Here is a 13,002-nt window from a genome sequence, read left to right as displayed (position 1 = left end):
AAATCAATGGAAACAGTACCAATATTCACAAGCATTCATTGTTATGGATAGCCCTGAATTGTTGATCATTCCATTAATACTGAAGCATGGATTCACTACAGATGGCTCAGAGTGTTTCATTTTTATCAGGGTGCAAATGCAGCCTTTGGACCAGCCCCTGCATGACTCTTGCCTGTCTAAGCTCATGTTCAAAACCACAGGCTCAGGGGGAGCTTATAATCTGAAAACAACTCTCCAAGAGTCATGCATTTAACCAGCGATACATTTAGGGCTAGGCCCCCACAGCTCCAGCTAACTCCCTGCATATGTGCAGGGTACACTTGTAGTACCCTGCTGGAGCCTACTGCAACCAGAGTTGCTGTTTCTTCTCTCCTGCCAAAGATGACAGTAGGTTGGAAGGCTGGAGGCCAAAGACCCCTTAGACACAAGAACAAGGGATGGGAAGAGTGACCCGCATGGTCCTAAGTCCCAAGGAGATTGGGTCCTCCTGGACAGTATTGACTGTGTCAGGCCCATGGATTCTTTGGGGAGGGGACTCAATGCACGCCTTCTCCCTGGCCTAATAAATGAAGGTTGTGGCAACCACAGAGGCTTGGCCCTTTTCTGGAGGAATGCTTAAAAATTGTGGCAATCATAACATGTTTTTAAATGCTAAATAGTTTAATTAGTCTACTCTGCTTGGAAATGAGAACAGCTATTCTCTGCCTCCAAAATATCAGTATTGTTGTTATAATTTAACTGCATAATGAAATTGAATTGAAATTGAGGAATAACATTTATAATTTTATATTGAGGCACATCAATGGAAATTTGCTATAAAGGCATAGTTTAAAGTGTCCCAAAAAGGCGACAAGAATGCACTAATGGGAGTGTCAAACATTTTTCTCATGTCACATATTTGGAGCAATATGCTTTTTACTAAATTACTGACTAATTGACAAACTGCAGGACATCACAGAGAACAACAACTGTCATCACCAGTAAATTCCTAGTGTTCATTACTCTGCACACAAATGTGTAAAGCTAACAGTAAATGTGTTCTTGTGTATTTGTGATGGAAAAAGACTTTGGGCATGATTTGGGGTTTGGCAGATGGATGCTCCATCACACAAATAATGGATAGCCCCTCATTATAAGTGCATTAGGATATAATTCACCTGTAATAAGATGAAAGGGGTATCCATCATATTTGTGATTAAGTATCCATCTGCCAAACTCTAAATAAGGCCCTGAATGAGAGGAGTCACCATACTACCCTACTGGGTAAAGGTAATCACTGCACACCAATATTTTCACTGAATCTAAATGAGGGCTAAGGAAGACGTTTTTACATCCTATTGAATAAGGAGTATCTGTCTTGATTAATTGTTCAATTATCCTATGACATAATTGTTTAAGTCAAAATTATATTATGCGTTCCTTTTTCTTACATCTTAATTCACTAACATTTGTTATTTGTAATTTTAGGGTACAGATGTGATTCCAATGCTCACCACAGTGTTAAAGGATCCAACACAATTTGAGGACCCAGAAACCTTTGATCCAAGACGTTTTTTAGATGAAAAAGGTTGCTTTAAGAATCATGAAGCCTTCATGCCATTCTCTACAGGTATATACCTCTTAGCTATATCTTTAAAGCAGACAGCTGCCATTATAATTAATGCATATGTGGAGAAATGCCTTCCATAGCTTAATGGATGGTTTGACCATTACCAAAATCTAGTAAATTGGAATAGAAGAGCTAGGCTTGGTGGCCAGTGTTGGGTTTACTCTGTCTAAAATGCTGTGGATCTTTGAAATCAATCTGCATTCCTACCTGGGTGGAAAGGTTGGGTGTCAGTTCCTGTAGGAGGCTTGCCTCGTTTGTAGTGGGTACCTTGTATACTTACACCTTATCCCAGGTCCAGTTATCCCTTATTAGTAAAGTAGTAGTGCTCTAGCAGCTTAGGCTGATTGAGGTAGCTATAGCAGAGCAGCTTAGGCTGAACTAGGAGACAGGCAAAGCTCATGCAATACCACTTATAGTTACACAGTACTTATACACAAGTAAAGACAATAATCAGTGTTACCAAAAATAAAGGTAGTTTATTTGGGTGACACAATACCAAAAATATCTTAGAGGCAATACGCCTTCTGGAGGTAAGTATTATACACAATATACACACTAGACACCAAACTAAGGTAAGTAATTAGACATAGGATAGTGGAAACAATCTGAAATGCTATAGAATGCAATAGGAGAAAATAGGTCTAGGGGCAACACAAACCATACACTAAGAAAGTGGAATGCAAATCACAAATTCCCCCCTAGACTAGTGTAGTGTGCGCAGAATCACTGGGAGAGTAAGAATACAGTAAAGATTAGTAAATTACCCCACCCCAGAGCTCAGAAAAGCAGGAGTAAAGTACTGCAAGTTTCCTTAGGACACACTACACCACGTGATTGGGATTATTACAATAACCAACCAAGTCTGCAACAGCAACTGCTAGATTCCTGTATCTGAAGACCTGCAAAAGAAGGGGACCAAGTCCAGAAGTCGAAAAAAGTCCCAGGAAGGGAAGGAGCCCCTGCCAACCCAGACGAGGGTGCAAAAGAAGAGTCCCCGGTAGGACGAAGACTGCAGAAATGCACCCTAGGAAGATGCCAGCAGGTTCCTGCACGATGCAAAGGATGTCCCACAACGTGAAGATGGATGCAGATGTGATTTTGTGTTGGAAGTCGCCAACAATCCTTGGTTACAACAAAGTTGTGTTTTGCATCAAAATGGTGCTGGCTGGACCCAGGAAGGTATAAGGAGGAAGAGGGGGCTCCCAGCACTTTAGAGAGGCCTCAGGACGCTAGACAGCACCCACTGGAGTCCCAGGACATGGGGACAAAGGAGGGGCAAAACCCGGTTGGTGCATGTAGAAAAGTACCATCTTGTCTGGCATGTTACCCTCATTTTTACTGTATGTATGTTTGTTTTTGCCTGTGTCATTGGGATCCTGCTAGCCAGGACCCCAGTGCTCATAAAGTATGACCTGTATGTGTTCCCTGTGTGGTGCCTAACTGTATCACTGAGGCTCTGCAGACCAGTACCTCAGTGTTTATGCTCTCTCTGCTTTTAAAATTGTCACTGCAGGCTAGTGACTAATTTTACCAATTCTGATTGGCACACTGGAACACCCTTATAATTCCCTAGTATATGGTACCTAGGTACCCAGGGTATTGGGATTCCAGGCGATCCCTATGGGCTGCAGCATTTTTTCTGCCATCCATAGGGAGATATGAGAATTCTTACACAGGCCTGCCAGTGCAGCCTGAGTGAAATAACGTCCACGTTATTTCACAGCCATTTACCACTGCACTTAAGTAACTTATAAGTCACCTATATGTCTAACCTTCACCTGGTGATGGTTGGGTGCAAAGTTACTTAGTGTGTGGGCACCCTGGCACTAGCCAAGGTGCCCCCACATCATTCAGGGCAAATTCCCTGGACTTTGTGAGTGCGGGGACACCATTACACGCGTGCACTCTACATAGGTCACTACCTATGTACAGCGTCACAATGGTAACTCCGAACATGGCCATGTAACATGTCTAAGATCATGGAATTGTCCCCCCACTGGCATTGGGGGGACAATTCCATGATCCCCCGGGTCTCTAGCACAGAACCCAGGTACTGCCAAACTGCCTTTCCGGGGTCTCCACTGCAGCTGCTGCCAACCCCTCAGACAGGTTTCTGCCCTCCTGGGGCCCAGGCAGCCCTGGCCCAGGGAGGCAGAACAAAGGACTTCCTCTGAGAGAGGGTGTAACACCCTCTCCCTTTGGAAATAGGTGTGAGGGCTGGGGAGGAGTAGCCTCCCCCAGCCACTGGAAATGCTTTGATGGGCACAGATGGTGCCCATCTCTGCATAAGCCAGTCTAAACCGGTTCAGGGATCCCCAGCCCTGCTCTGGCGCAAAACTGGGCAAAGGAAAGGGGAGTGACCACTGACTAGTACCTCCCAGGGGAGATGCCCAGAGATCCTCCAGTGTGTCCCAGATCTCTGCCATCTTGGATTCAGAGGTGTTGGAGGCACACTGGACTGCTCTGAGTGGCCAGTGCCAGAAGGTGACATCAGAGACCCCCTCTGATAGTCTCTTACCTCTTTTGGTAGCCGAACCTCCTTTCTTGGTAGCCAAACCTCCTTTTCAGGCTATTTAGGATCTCTCCTCTGGGGTATTCTTCAGATAACGAATGCAAGAGGTCACCAGAGTTCCTCCACACTTCCCTTTTCGACTTCTGCCAAGGATCGACCGCTGACTGCTCCAGGACGCATGCAAACCACAACAAAGTAGCAAGACGACTACAAGCAACATTGTAGCACCTCATCCTGCCGGCTTTCTCGACTGTTTCCTGGTGGTGCATGCTCTGGGGGCTGTCTGCCTTCATCCTGCACTGGAAGCCAAGAAGAAATCTCTGGTGGATCGACGGAATCTTCCCCCTGCTAACGCAGGCACCAAAAGACTGCATTACCGGTCCTCTGGGTCCCCTCTCATCCTGGGGAGCTGGGTCCAAGTGTCTTTGACAGTCCAGAGGCCCTTCTGTCCAAATTTGGTGAAGATAAGTCCTTGTCTCCCCACGCTAGACAGTAATCCTTTGTACTGCATGAACTGCAGATGCTAGGGCTTCTGTGCACTTTTGCAAGACTTCCTTTATGCACAGCCTAGCCCAGGTACCCAGCACTCCGTCCTGCATTGCCCAACTCACTGAGTTGGACTCCGACGTCGTTGGACCCTCTTTTGTGGCTCTGAGTTGACTGTTGTCCTCAGATATTCTAAGTGCCTGTTCTGGTGCTTCTGCGGGAGCTGCCTGCTTCTGCATGGGCTCTCCGTATTGCTGAGCTCCACCTCTGTCTCCTCCTCCAAGGGGCGACCTCCTGAAACTTCCTGTGCCCTAGCAACACCCAAAATCCTCAACCACGACTTTTGCAGGTAGCAAGGCTTGTTTGTGGTCTTTCTGCATGGAAAGAACTCTGCATCCTGCAGCACGCCGTGGGACATCTTCTGACTAAAGAAGAAGTTCCTGGCACCTTCCATGTCTGCAGAATCTTTGCCTTCTTCCACCTGGAGGCAGCCCTTTTGCACCTTCATCCGGGGTTTAGAGGGCTCCTGCCCCCCCTGGACAGTTGCGTGAGTCTTGGACTTGGTCCCCTTCCTTTACAGGTCCAGGAATCCATCTTCAATGTTTTGCATTCAGTTGTTGTCCTTCAGAATCCCCTATCTCGACTTTACTGTCTTTCTGGGTAGTAGGGCAACTTTACTCCTACTTTTCAGGGTCTTGGGGTGGGGTATCTTGGACACCCTTAGTGTTTTCTTCCACTCCCAGCGACCCTCTACACACTACACTAGGCCTGGGGTCCATTTGTGGTTCGCATTCCACTTTTGGAGGATATGGTTTGTGTTGCCCCTAGGCCTATTGTCTCTTATTGCATTTTATTGTGTTGTACAGTGTTTGCACTACTTTTCTAACTGTTACTTACCTGATTTTGGTCTGTGTGTATATATTTTGTGTATATTACATACCTCCTAAGGGAGTATATCCTCAGATATACTTTTGGCATATTGTCACTAAAATAAAGTACCTTTATTTTTAGTAACTTTGAGTATTGTGTTTTCTTATGATATAGTACTAAGTGATATAAGTGGTATAGTAGGAGCTTTGCATGTCCCCTAGTTTAGCCTAAGCTGCTCTGCGATAGCTACCTCTATCAGCCTAAGCTGCTAGAACACCTCTAATCTACTAATACCGGATAACTTGACCTGGCACAAGGTGTAAGTACCACAAGGTACCCACTATAAGCCAGGCCACCCTTATGGTTCCCTGATTTTCCCCTGGTGATACTGCTTAGGTTTGTCCTTTCTCACTTCACTGCTCGGAGGTTGGTTTTATCTGGCTTTTTGCTTGGGCTTGTGGCCGATCCCTAGACATTCTTAGGACTTTGCGGTTTTCAGTTGGTCTGCTTTGCTCCTTCCCTTACTCGATGGTTCCTGTGAAGGGATTTCTTCTTCACCTGTAAGTTTGCTATTCTTCCTCCCTCTTGAATTTGAAAAATGTGCTATCTAACATAGGTGTATCCTATGATTTGCCTTTGGTACATGGCTTATGCCAGTTTGCACATCTGCCTTTCTTTTGGGTGTGGCCTCTGCGCTCCAAAACCTGCTTGAAGATGACTTTGGATAAGGGGCTTCAGTTTCCTGCCTTGCATTTGGCCTTCTGGCTTGACCTTACTCTCCCTGTCCCCCAGGGATGGATGTTGGTGGAATGTTAGCGGTGACCTCTTACCTGGGTTTTTGTTTTGACTTGAGCTGAGATGTGCCAAAGCTGCTGAGGGTCTTTGTGCTGCGGACATAGGGCCTTTTCTAACTCTTTCCAGCATTACTGGCTTTTAGCACTTTGGTTGGTGGCTGCCTTTTGCTTTCTTGTCTATTGTGCCGCCTCAAGTGGATTGCCACTGCAGGCAACCCCTTTTGTGTGAACGTGCTTCACTTCCCCATACTAATTGGACCTTCTGCTTTTTGGGCTTCTAGCACTTCTTTGTTTGCCTTCACACTGGTTGGCATTCTGGGTTCAGTCCTTCCACCTGAATACTTGTACCTTGTCCTTTATAAAAGGCTACATTGGTGGGTGATCATAGCTGACTGTGTTAGTTTTGGTGGTTTCCTCATGATGTAATGATGGGGAAAAGGAAATGTTTAGGAAGTTATTATTCCATTACTCCCATTCTACTTCTTCATCCCACTAATTATGACCCTCCCTCCATCCGTGCCTGGCTTAAATGCAGTCTGCTGAGCTGCTTTGCGGGTTTATTTAGGAGGTTGCTAGTTGATTTTGAGTAGAGGTGGTTCTTTGTAAATACACCTGTCGGGGTCAAAATCTGCATGTTTTTACAAAGAAAATTAGGTTCAGCAGGAAAACCTGATCTGCGCCCTTTAATAATAAAATAGCACAGACCTCTGTATCTACACAGAGAGAACAGGGATTGGCTGAAGGCAAGGGAGACGAAAGAAACTTCATAAACAGCTTTCTAGCAATGGAGAAAGGCTCGCAAAACAAGTCTGAGTTTCTACACTTAAACAATGTCGTAACCTAGCTAATCACAGACCAACAAAAGGGAGCTATATGGGAACACTGCAACACTTAGGATCTGATTTAGACATTGGCGGACGGGTTACTCCATCATACGAGTGACGGCTATCTTGTCTGCCGAAATCTAAATCCCATAGCAGATATTGGGATTTAGACTTCCGCGGACAGGATATCCATCACTGTTGCGAGGGAGTGCCCAGTCCGCCGAGTTCTAAATCAGGCCCTTAGTCCAGGAAAAATGACCTCAAAGTCCTTCAGCTGACATTGGGCATCTTTGTGTAAGACGTTACGTATGTACCTAAAGCACGGACATATTGAAGCAGCAGAAATACACACAATAGCACAATCATTGAAGTTAAACTAAAACACATTTTCTAAATCCAACTATTTTACACAGAAAATCAGGTTCAGCAGTAAAAGTACCAATTGATCTATTTATTTCAAGAATAAAATAGCACAGACACATGCAAGGACATGTGGTAGTAGTAGAAATACACCATGCACGAATACCATTGATTACAATTCATTCAATACATTTGATTGATACTAAATAGCATTTATTTTCCTAAAACAAAACCCAACACTTTTCTAGATAAAACCAGGCTCAGCAGGAAAAGTGGATGCGTACCTGTTTCTTTTTAGAATAATATAGCATAGACGTACATTTAGCCAGAGCGAGCAGAGCAGAGAGAGGGAATTGAAGGCAAGGGAGGAGAAAAACACCACAAGAATGACTTCTCAGCATGGAGAAAACCGTGTAAAACAATTATCAGTTTTTACATTTGAAACTTTGGGGCGTTCTAGCCAATAACGGCAGAGAAATTACCTACAGATGCCCAGATTCCAAATGAAAGTTGTGCTATACCGCCAAAATACTAAAATCAATGTTTTGATAACATTCAAGAAAGTTTGGTTTCATCTCGAGTAATGCATTAAATAATATTGACTCGTAGATTGCAATATGGTCCAAAAAAATCAAATGAGCCAACTCTTATTCTTGCTAAAGGGCATACTTTCTTTACATATTTAGAGAAAAGACATAAACGGACCTAAACATCATTGTGGCGTTGTATAATTAACTCCAACAGTGGGAAATTAATATCCCACTAGACCAGTTTTGTTTACAATGCATCCACGCCTCGCTAACATAGGCAGGTGCATGGTATTATCATTGGTAAGGACACAGAACTTGTGCACCAATTTATTAAATGGTTTTTGGCTTCTTACTACCACCAGACTCATAAGAATTTAGGAAGACACTTCAAAATCAACTTACAAGACATACCCAATAGTTTAATTAGCCCTGAATTCCTTGTAATACCTTAGGAGTAAGTGGTTTCCCTTTCTGAAAATAGTTTTTCACAATCTGCGCTTCCATGAAGCAGGATTCACCGTAATCACTCTGCATCTATTTTTAAACTCTTTATCAGTGCACCTCTAGTCCCTAAAGCCTAAAGGCTTCGAGGAAGTGATTAAAAAATCCAAACTTGGGGAGGATTACAACGGGGTACATTTTAGTCTGGTCTAAGAGACCAAGGACCAAATTTAAGAAAAGTGGCGCTGCATTAAATGCAGCACCACTTTTCTTGCACCCCTTAACGTCCCTCCTACCACCACCATGTGTGCGGCATATGAAACATACAGCGCACCATGGTGCAGGTTAGGGACAATAGTGTCAACATTTTTTATGCTATTGTTGTACTTTGCAGAATTAGCACAAAAAAATTGTGCTAATCCTGCAAAGTTAATTGAGTCCCATTATAAATAATGGTGTGCCTCCTTTTAATGTCTGCTCTGTGCAGACATTAAAAAATGCCGCAAAAATGGCTCAGTGGAATCTCAGAGATTCTACTGCACCATTTTTGCGGTCCCCCTCATGGGGAAACGTTCCCATTGCATACATTATGCCTGGCACAGGCATAATATGACGCAAGGGTTTACAAAGTGGCGTAATGCATGCATTGTGTCACTTTATAAAAATGGAGTGGCAAATTTGGCCTCGTTGAGCCACATTAGCGTCACAAAAAATAATGCAAATATGGCGCAAGGAGGCACTAGACCCTCTTAAAAATGGGCCCAAAGGCCTTAGAAGGTGTAGCGCTGATTAAGTATTTGACTGATCAAATCAGAAGGCCTCAGGAAACTAACAATAAGGTTGCTCTATGACTATAAATGCACAGGTACCGCCACTACTGAGAAACCCATATCATTAACTTTTTCCACTGGTGGTAAAGTGTTCTCACTTTTTATACACAATTTTCTTTTGTTTGGTTTCAAGTAGGCTCGTATTTTCTCAAGCTAAAATGCTACTTTTCACCATCTAAGAACTGTGCAAAGAGAGTCTCTAATTGTTATTAATGACGTGACTTCTCAACAATCTACGCCTCTATCATAATTATTGTCCTTCTTCCTATAATAGAATTAATGTCCTACTGATGTACATGCACATAAAGGAGCAGATTGATGTCCTCCTGCTGAATACTATTCACACCTCGTTGACAAACCCCTTTTGCATTACTATCAAGTATTTTGGCCCATAGACTCTAATTCATAAAAGTCACTTGGTTGTGATGCTTTGATTAATTTTAGAGAGTAATAAACTGTTACAAACTTCAGACCAAGGTTGAAGATAGTAGGGCATTTATTTTGAGTTTGGTGAGTGGCTGAGGCCACCCGCCAAACTCTTTAGGACAGAAAACCACCACTCCGCCCACTGGCCCTATTTTGAGTTTCCCGCCAGCGGGAAACAGGCTACAACATTGATGCTGGCTCATCATTGAGCCGACTGCAATGTTGCGATGCGTCAGGTGCGACATCACGTATCACGCTTTTCACTGCCTGTAATTCAGGAAGTGAAGAGCATGACGGGGCTGTCCATGGGGACCCCTACACTGCCCATGCCATGTGCATGGGCAGTGCAGGGGCCCCCATGGGTCCCCCGGCACCCCATCTCCGCCAGCCTTTGAATGGTGGTAGAACCGCCATGCAAAAGCAGTCAGAGAGGGAACTTGTAATCCCCAGGGCAGTGCTGCAAGCAGCACTGCCCTAGCGGATTAAGACCCCCGGCGGTTGGACTGTGGAGGCTCCGCCACGGCCATAATGTGGAGTCCGGACCTCTCCTTTGGCGGCGGTCTAACCGCCACAGCGAGTCTGGCGGTCCCGGAACCACCAGACACGTAATAAGGGCCAAGGTGTTTAAGAAACAATCACTAGTTCCTCTTGCTGTTTTTCTCTATTTAAAGTTGAGCGTTTGTGTTTGTATTGCTGTTTATGCAAAAGAATGGCAAGTCTATAGGAAATTCAAGTTCAGTATATATTGAAAAAATTGAAGAATCCAAAACTGTGTTGCAGGTACATATGCCCGAATGTCGTATAATAGATAAATGCAAATTAATTATCAAATACTGAATAATTATAAATAATATAATTGATTAATATTAATTTAATAATTAATTTAATGAGTTTCCACTGAACTGTTTGTATAACATTGATTTGAAATGCTGGAGGGTACAGCTGATTTTATGTGCTCCGTCAACTTGTAATTGGAGATGGCCTTGGTCAGGTAGACCATTCCCAATAACCTAGGTACATTGTCTTCAAAAGTGAATTTTCCTGGTTGCTAGGCAGAGAAAGTTTCCCACCCCGAGAGCAATGTAACGTTGTGAAAGATGGGGAGTGAGGTTCTGGCCCCTCTGATTTTACCTATTTCCTACGCCTCGAGTCCTGAGGAAATAGTTTTGTGGTATTCCAGACATGAGTATGCAAGGTAAGGACAAGCCAAATCCTGGTGTAGTGTTTGCATGTGAAAGAATCATTCAGCAGTCTGTGATTTAAGGGATGACGCTCATCGTGGATTTAATATTACGTTTTCCTGCTTTTTTATCGAGTGGTGGGTGATTGTACCAGGTTACAGTCTGTGGAGTCATGGAACAGAAACTCTGTTGTGGATGTATTCTCGTAAAGTTTGGTATAACCACATCCATCCCTAGATGGGCAATAAATAGGTCCAAAAGTGTTTACATTTTAACAACCATTCTATCGTTTAAGTGTAGATGAGTTTTGTTAGCATGCATGCGGTCGCCAGATTTGTGCAATTCGATGATGGAAGCAAAGTGACCCGTATCTACTGACTTGGCTAGAGCACAACGCCAATCCATTTGTTACTCCCTATGTCATGACGCATGTGGAACTGAGATAGGAATGACATAATTTACTTTAATACCCACTAGTTAAGATATGATCAATGGGTGTCAAAGAAGGCAAATGGATCTAATGAGAGCAGCAGATAAACGTAGTCTCAATGTTTCTCACTGGTTGAGAGGATTTTGCCGTGTATTTTAGCAGGGTTGTTAGTCATCATAGGATAGACAATATATTTGGCATTTCTTGAATTTGGGTGGCTGCATGCTATTGCTGGGTTGAGAGGGTGAGTATGTGAAGTTAGACAACTTTACAAATTTTCTTTAAATTGTTTTGGCTTTCTTTTGCAAGTATTCGTTTTTTTAATAAAAAAGAGAGGCAGCTTTAGCAGCCCTTCACTGCAGTACGGAGGGTCACCATTTTGAGACCCACAACATAGTGCACCTTTGTCTTCCATGCACTGCCGTCTCCCTCACAATCACGGATAGTCCCATTTGTACTGCCCACACTGTTCCATTAAAATGATCACAATTTCCATCAGAGCTATCCCCATCAATGTTGTAGGAAGATGGCTTTCTTTTAGCATGGTTACCCCCATTTTTGGCCTATTTGTCAGTGTTTGTCAGTGTGTTTTTACTGTCTCACTGGGATCCTGCTAGTTGCGGCCTATATGTCAGTATGTTGTACTGTGTTGTCAGGTATGCTTGACTGTGTCACTGGAGTCCTACTAACCAGAACTCCAGTGCTTATGCTCTCTCTGATTCCAAATTTGTATTTACATACTGGTAACCCAGTATTCCACTCCAGATTAGCATACTGGTCCCCATTATAAGTCCCTAGCATATGGTACCTAGGTACGCAGGGCATTGGGGTTCCAGGAGATCCTTATGGGCTGCAGCATTTCTTTTGCCACCCATGTAGGAGGCTGGTCTGGCTTATAGTGGGTACCTTGTGGTACTTACACCTTGTGCCAGGTCCAGTTATACCTTATTAGTAGAATAGAGCTGTTTCTAGCAGCTTAGGCTGACAGAGGTAGCTATGGCAAAGTAGCTTAGGCTGAACTAGGAGACATGCAAAGCTCCTACTATACCACTTATATCATGTAGCACAATATCATAAGAAAACAGGACACTCAGAGTTACTAAATATAAAGGTACTTTATTTTAGTGACAATATGCCAAAAATATCTCAGAGGATACCCTCACTTAGGAGGTAAGTAATATACACAGATTATATGTACACAAACCCAAAACAGGTAAGTAACAGTAAGAAAAGTAGTGCAAACAATGTAGAATCACAATAGGATGCAATAGGTAGACATAGGTGCAGGGGCAACACAAACCATATACTCCAAAAGGAGGTTGCAGTAGTCGTCTTTGCTACTTTGTGGCGGTTTTGCAGGTGTCCTGAGCAGTCAGCGGTCGATCCTTTGGCAGAAGGTGAAGAGAGAGATGCAGAGGAACTCTGATGAGCTCTTGCATTCGTTATCTAAAGAATTCCCCAAAGCAGAGACCTTAATAGCCAGAAAAGGAGGTTTGGCTACCTAGGAAGGAGGATAGGCTAGCAACACAGGCAAGAGCCTATCAGAAGGAGTCTCTGACGTCACCTGCTGGCACTGGCCACTCAGAGCAGTCCAGTGTGCCAGCAGCACCTCTGTTTCCAAGATGGCAGAGGGCTGGAGCACACTGGAGGAGCTCTGGGCACCTCCCCTGGGAGGTGCAGGTCAGGGGAGTGGTCACTCCCCTTTCCTT

The 13,002-nt window shown here is 43.9% G+C and overlaps 1 protein-coding gene across 1 annotated transcript in view; it reads left to right on the top strand.

Annotated features, from left to right (window-relative positions):
* Positions 1-13,002, top strand: part of LOC138259682 (cytochrome P450 2G1-like) — an 855,404-nt gene that overhangs the window by 817,207 nt on the left and 25,195 nt on the right. The window contains exon 8 of the mRNA XM_069207565.1: positions 1,468-1,609. Coding sequence (XP_069063666.1) covers positions 1,468-1,609 — 142 coding nt within the window. The remainder of the gene's footprint in view (positions 1-1,467; positions 1,610-13,002) is intronic.

Source organism: Pleurodeles waltl, chromosome 9 (genome assembly GCF_031143425.1).
Source record: "Pleurodeles waltl isolate 20211129_DDA chromosome 9, aPleWal1.hap1.20221129, whole genome shotgun sequence".
In the NCBI taxonomy this organism is placed as follows: domain Eukaryota; kingdom Metazoa; phylum Chordata; class Amphibia; order Caudata; family Salamandridae; genus Pleurodeles; species Pleurodeles waltl.
The sequence above is the reverse complement of the archived record's forward strand: the minus strand, read 5'-3'. Positions and strand labels throughout refer to the sequence as shown.